Source organism: Austrofundulus limnaeus, unplaced genomic scaffold (genome assembly GCF_001266775.1).
Source record: "Austrofundulus limnaeus strain Quisiro unplaced genomic scaffold, Austrofundulus_limnaeus-1.0 Scaffold96, whole genome shotgun sequence".
NCBI lineage: Eukaryota > Metazoa > Chordata > Actinopteri > Cyprinodontiformes > Rivulidae > Austrofundulus > Austrofundulus limnaeus.
Window position 1 is genome coordinate 1,372,278 of NW_013952498.1, and position 6,820 is coordinate 1,379,097.

Here is a 6,820-nt window from a genome sequence, read left to right on the forward strand (position 1 = left end):
TTCATGGCAGCTTATCTCTTTAAGGGGTCACTAGAAAAACTCGGGTGATTTACTTTGATCCTCTTTTCAAAAAATTGTCTCTTCAAAACGCATCGACGAAAATTAAAAACTCGAAGATGAGGCTGTAGCTAACTACCTGACGTGGGCACGCTTTGTTGAAATTTGTAGTAATAACGAAGCAGGAGGAAATTACAAGCAAACACACTGAGCAGCCTCGCAAAATTTGGTCACAGCAGTTTTTGGAAGAAAATGGCAGCAGCTGCTGGCGAAATGTCAGCATCCCTACTAATTAGGAAATGTTAAACAGAGTTCCAATGAATTGTCACATGTCTCAAGTATCTTATTCAGTTATTGAAGGTTTAGAAATTTCTTCTTGCCCTCAGTCCTGCATTTGGACGAGGTGGAGGAATGGATGGCAAAAACTTTGATGCCAGGCAGAAAATTGGTGTTAGCGATGTAAGACAACGCCTTGGGGGAGCAACAGGTAAGTTCTTAGCTCTAAGTCGGAAAGTATCAGAGCCTGGTGARCACTGTGCACGTTAACTCATTCCCATGTCTCCTCAGGTTTTCAAGTGAAAGATGCCAGAGAAAAGCTGGTTCAGAGAGACGCTCGGTTCAAAATCCGTGGCAGAGGGGGAGGAGCAGGCACGATACAAGACGCTCGACAGACCATCAACTCGAGGAAACAAGGGCAGGGGCAGTTTGCTGTTCCTGCACAGACCACACTAAAGGCAGCGATAACGCAACAGCTGCAAAGCAGCACACTTGTGCCACAGATACAGATACACAACAGCAACAACCTGGTCAATCCGAACACTTGGCAGTTTACACCCAGTGTACAAGGACTGAGTGCAAGGGCTGCCACAACACCACAGCTGAGCACTAATAAGAGAGTGATGGATGCTCGGGATAGGCTGAGCCTCAAGAGGAGTATTGTCGGAACGCAAACACAAGCGTCTGTTGCTCCACCTTTAAAAATAACAAAAACCATACAGGTGTGTGGGGAGTGTGCAGTCTACAGTAATTCAGTAAAATGTAAAATTACACAGCAAGCCTTGTAATACGTGCTGTTTCCCGTCTGTTTACAGCAACATCCAGTGAGTGCATTAGGTGGAATACGTGCAGCCACGCAGGTACATATGTTTTCTTTTCTGGATTTTACAAGAAAAGGTTGTAATTCTGTTAAATATTAGAAGAATAAATGTTCTATTTTACTTGATAATTGTGTTTTGCACAGCCTGCCATAAATGAACATAGCGACATCCCCAGCAAACAAATAAAGATCACTACTGCCAACACAATGCTTCAGTCCCGGGTAAGAAAGATGTTTGACTGGTCTTTGCATAGTTTGTATGTGGGGTTCACAGTAAATGTTTACATTTATTTCATACAGTCTGGCGCAGTGGGTCCTACATTCTCCATGACAGCCCCGATCACCAAGGTGGTTAAAAATGATGCGTACACAGCGCCACGCCCYCCCGTCCCTGTGGCTCCCACCCGACCCAACGCCAACACAGCTGTGCCCCGCTCTACTGGTGCTGCAGCACTACAGCCGGTCTCCAGGACTCTTCAGCAAAGCACAGCAGAAACTAGCGCAGCCGCAGCAGCTCCTGCTCCACCTCAGGTAAGCCCCTGGTGTGTGTGTGTGTGTGTGTGTGTGTGTGTGTGTGTGTGTATCTTGACGTGGGGCAGCAGCAGACAACTATTTTGATTTATCTGCAAATTTTCCACTAAAACATCACAACATCTATATAACTCCATCATTAAAGTTTGAAACTGTGGATTAAATGGAGCTGACAGGAAGACAACAGAGGTGCACCATTATAAAAATCTTTTTTTTAACGCAGCAAACATTTGAAATCCTGCTGACAGTAGTTGCTTTCCAGTCATTCATTGTTAGAACTAATGACTGCCAGCTTTTATAAGGTCAACCCTTCTTGTCTATGGCATCCCATGAGGTACAAACAAACAAAACAAAACTCACTGAAAGTACAGATGTTATTAAATCAAAACAAAAACATTCAGAAACAACATGTACAGTGTAGATCAAGATAGACAAACTCCTATAAACAATCCACACAATATAAAATATCTTATCATATACTTTACTGTCAGTTACACAAATATTAAATATTGTGAAGGGGTAATCTACACTTAACTGATGACCCTGCTGCAATCAAAGTAAAATATTATACCAGTTGTGCAACATAAAAAAATCCTAGCTTCTATAAATACTTCTGAACTTGAAATATTCACTCCAAGTATCTCATTTAAGTCCAGACAAAAGCTTAGCAACAAAAAATGATTCAACTCATGATGGAAATCTGTTGCTGTGCTTTTATCTTTATTTGACACGCTTGCATTGTTTTTATTAGAAATCGACCGATACAGGGTTTTGAAGGCCAATACTGATTATTTTAACATCAGCCAATGCATGCAGCCAATTTTTTGGGGGCCGATTCTTGAAGCCAGTACTGCTTTTTCATCCTCCATTAACATGATAAAAATAAGAATGGTAACAAATGTTACACAAGTCTCTATTTAAAAAAAAAAATGAAAATGGTAAATGGACTGTATAGCACTTTTCTATCCATCAAGGACACTCAAAGCGTTTTACACTACAATCTGTGTCCTCATTTACCCATTCACACAGCACTCTTATTATGTCTCTACAAAGCTAACGTACTATCAGCTATGGAGACTAATCAGTGCCAATCACATTCATACACTGCTGGGACACACATCAGAGGCATTAAGGGTGAAGTGTCTTTCCTAAGGACACAACAACTGAGACAGCTGGACGGGGGATCGAATCGGCGACCTTCCAGTTCCAGGACGACTCCCCTAAACCCTCAGCCACAGCCTTGTCTGTTGTATGCTGCCACACAGGATTTATTTTATCCAGTGCTACATATTGTTTTTATTTGTATATTATCTAGATTAGTATCTTTTTTTTAAACATAAAATAAAATGACCATGTTTGGATATCCCAACGTTTTTTATGCAAAACAGCAACAAGCCCAAAGAAAACTGTCAGAGGAACACAGAGAAAAAAGGAGAGACACACACATACATCTCGCTATCTTTGTGAGGACTTCACACACACACACAGCGCTCACAGTCTGCCTCCGTCTGCACCTGTTGTTTTACAACACTGGGCAAAAAATGCATTTCAAAACAGCTGACGTTAGCTTTAGAGCACAGTTTGAAATGTACACCGAAGAAAACCTGCATCATGACTTTTATACTGCGGTCAGAGCAAATGTGATCTGAGCAGCGTACATGTACATGTACAGCAGAGTACATCTGAAACATGACAGATTATCACAGATTTAGGTAAATGTATTTTGCGTAGGGAACGTAAATGATACCTCTCAACTCCGAGTGAGTAGGATGAACTCAGCAGCTGTTTTCTGCTCCGGTGCTGAAACATTGAGAACATGCAGCACATGCTCTGCGCTGGGTTGACTTTTCTGTTTAGTTCAAAACGTTTCCACACTTTTGACAATTTCTGTCGTTTTCCGGGCGCTTGGGTTTTGGACTCCTCGTCTCCTTCCAATACTAAATATAGCACTTGGTAAGCACGCATAGCTGTTAACAGAAGTGCAACACAAATAATATTCCGGCCGGACAAATGTGCTGTGAATAGTTTACAATTATCTATATGAAACTTCAAAGCAGATAATTGACCTCAATGATTTTTAATCAAATTACTCTAATTATTCAAGGAATCACTTCAGCCCCAAACTAAATGGTCTGTTTTTTAGCATTGAGTTGAATAATTTACCCTCATCTTAAAAAAATGTCAAAGTTAAGGTCTCAACAGATTACAGATCAGGAACATGCAGGAAGCTTGTTCCTGATCTGTAATCTGTTTCATAGTAAATTTGCTGCTTGATGGTGATCATGCTGATTATTTCAGAGTGACTGCAGGGCAGATTAACTGTAGCTGTACATTTTTGTACACTCAGTAATATTAACCAGTTTATTTATGGTGTTWTTTTTTTCTAGCCTGTTTTTAGTCCATTAGAGGGAACCAAAATAACAGTCAACAACCTTCATCCCCGGGTCACTGAAGAGGACATAGTGGTGAGAAAAACACACTGTTTACCTTCACCAGGGTTGTATATTTATTCACTGATATTTTGAGTGTGGACTCAGTCAGGGTGTGGTGGTTCTGACTGTTTGTCTGCAGGAACTGTTCTGTGTGTGCGGAGCTTTGAAGCGAGCCAGGCTGGTGAAGGTGGGCGTAGCTGAGGTGGTGTTTGTCCGGAAAGACGACGCTGTCGTTGCTTACAAGAAGTACAATAATCGCTGCTTAGATGGTGAGTGCTGYTGGTAAAATTACACACGACTCTTCAGGTGTTTGGCCTCTGTTTCTAAAGTTTCTTCTGATTTCTGTTGCTGTTTTCAGAACAACTATCTGTTTTTTGTCTACTTGCAGGTCAACCCATGAAGTGTAACCTTCATATTCAGGGAAATGTCATCACTTCTGATCAGCCTATCCTACTGTAAGTTATCCCATCAAGCTTCGTTAAAACTCTTCTGTAGTTTGTTACTAATTTATCACACATTTTCTAAAGCTGTGGAAGTTTCCCGAGTCTTATCTTGATACATGTTAATGCTTCAGTGTAGGCCTGTTGCGATAGTCAATAAATCAATTAATTGCACGATATGTTATTTTGAGGTCAGGAAAAAAAATGAGGACGATAAGTTTCATTTTCCTGCTTGTTGGTTTACTTCGTCTCTCTCCCTCTCTGTGCTCCGCTACACAGGAGCTCAGCTGACCCCTCCCCTCCTGTTTTCTTAGTGTGGGAGGAGTCAACTCTCGCTTTAGCATGAGAGCTCGTAGCAATAACAAACTAAAGAAACGTTTCAAAGCAGAATGCGGCTGCTGCAGTGTCGGAGCAATTGCAGAGCCTGAAATTCGCTGCGGGGAGACACAGAGAGAGGAGGAGAAGGGGTGGGGGCTGAAACTCCCCCAGACCCGCCACAAACTCGTCAAGACTTTACCTGTAGCTCCCAAAAATAACAGGAAACTTAAACGCACCATCTGTGTTTTAACAAAACCCCCCAAAAACCTGTAGCTGTCCCAACAACTCATGAGGAAACCTCTGAACGGTCTGATTTCCTCCCCGCAGCGCTCTGCTCGTCTCCTCACTGACTGTCCCCTCCTTACACACACACATAGACACGTTTGTTCTTCTATCCTCATGGGGACTTTGCATTGACTTTCATTCATTTACCAGTATTTTCTATTACCTTTTGACCCTAAACCTAGCCTAAACTTTACATGGGATGTGAACTGGGCTTATGTCCCCATAAGAAACAGTGGGTCCTCACCAGGCTGTGTAGTTTGTTTCATCTCTAAAGAGATGCTGCTCTTTAATATTGTTTATTTACTGTCTTAGTTGTGTGTGGTGTTTAATTTACATTTTGTTGTTCTTTGTTTTATTTTTTTTTTTTATTCAAGTGCATTTTTTGTTAGAGACTGAGAGTCCACTTTGTTAAACATTCTTTAAAAATTAAAGCTTATTGATTTATTACACTTACATATTACGCTTTTATAATTATTAGTTGTTAAATGGTCACCAGGCAGTATTATCGCTTATCGCAATAATTTGTGGGACAATTAATCGCCCAGCAAAATTTGTTATCATGACAGGCCTACTTCAGTGCAGTGGTAGAACTTAGTTGTGGGCTTGCAGCCGGCACAAGATTCTAATAAACTATTGTGCTACTGTAGTGTTTAAAGTCTAACAACCTGTCTGACTAATGAAAACAGAATTAATGAGATTCTGTTACGTCTTTCCTGCGTGTCTGAGAGAAGAGCTCTAATTTTAAAATTCAGGTTGAGTTAATGTGAGGAGCTGGAATAATTTACCAGTCTGTCTAATAAACACTGATGCACTGTACAGGAGTGCTCTGTAGTTATCAGATCTAGAAAAAAACTGTGTGAAGCGTCACCGTTCTGCTGTTTTGAAGAGAATCGCGTTACAAAACTCACATCAGAAAGTAGATTTAGAAGTATCAGATGCACTCTGTGCAGCTGAGTCAGACACTGAGACTGAAAAGGAAATGAAGACAAATTTCTGATCCTTTAAAAATCCATTAATGTAGTTGGAAATATTTAACTGCTTATTAAGGGTTCGACAAGATTTTGAATTTTTACCTGCCCGACACAAATGTTACCTGCCCGAAACAAAAATGTTCAAATTTTGATAAAATAAGAAAAACGTGTACTGTACTTTGTACTACAAAAATATTAACATGGTTATACAGAGGTACACAATGTGACACCTGATTAAACAGATGCAAACATTTTAGACCGAGTTACTAACAGTCAATTGTYTTATCAAGAACATCTTCAAAAAGTGTTTCCCTAGAGTATCGGCCTTGGGGGTGGGGTTTATGAAAACAGAATGMTCAACAGCAGCAGCTTTGTTTTAAATATAATTTACAGAACATGAAAGTCTGAAATTTGCATTAGTTAAATCTTATATAGTGAATCACATATCCAAAGATACATTTAAGATATCTTGAACTGGAGTCTCCATACAACATGATGATAAATCTAATGTTATTTATACTAGTCAGAATATAATTAGAGATATCTTAAATAGGTATTTTGAATTGTCAAAATATTTTAAGAGATGTCTAGTTATTTGTTTCTTTCATTCATAAAAACAAAACCATCTATATACAGCATTAAAAAAACCAAAGCAAATCATACCCTGAAGTAAAAGGGTGCAGAGTGAAGTAAAAAAAACAACTTTTTATCATAGGCTACGTTCACACTAAATCAACTTCAACAAACAAA

At 39.9% G+C, this 6,820-nt stretch overlaps 1 protein-coding gene across 1 annotated transcript in view; it reads left to right on the forward strand.

The window, feature by feature from the left end:
* poldip3 (polymerase (DNA-directed), delta interacting protein 3) overlaps positions 1 to 6,820 on the forward strand; it is an 11,353-nt gene that overhangs the window by 2,231 nt on the left and 2,302 nt on the right. Inside the window, exons 2-9 of the mRNA XM_014012935.1 lie at positions 384 to 484; positions 565 to 995; positions 1,089 to 1,133; positions 1,238 to 1,315; positions 1,394 to 1,624; positions 4,012 to 4,089; positions 4,196 to 4,325; positions 4,445 to 4,511. Coding sequence (XP_013868389.1) covers positions 384 to 484; positions 565 to 995; positions 1,089 to 1,133; positions 1,238 to 1,315; positions 1,394 to 1,624; positions 4,012 to 4,089; positions 4,196 to 4,325; positions 4,445 to 4,511 — 1,161 coding nt within the window. The remainder of the gene's footprint in view (positions 1 to 383; positions 485 to 564; positions 996 to 1,088; positions 1,134 to 1,237; positions 1,316 to 1,393; positions 1,625 to 4,011; positions 4,090 to 4,195; positions 4,326 to 4,444; positions 4,512 to 6,820) is intronic.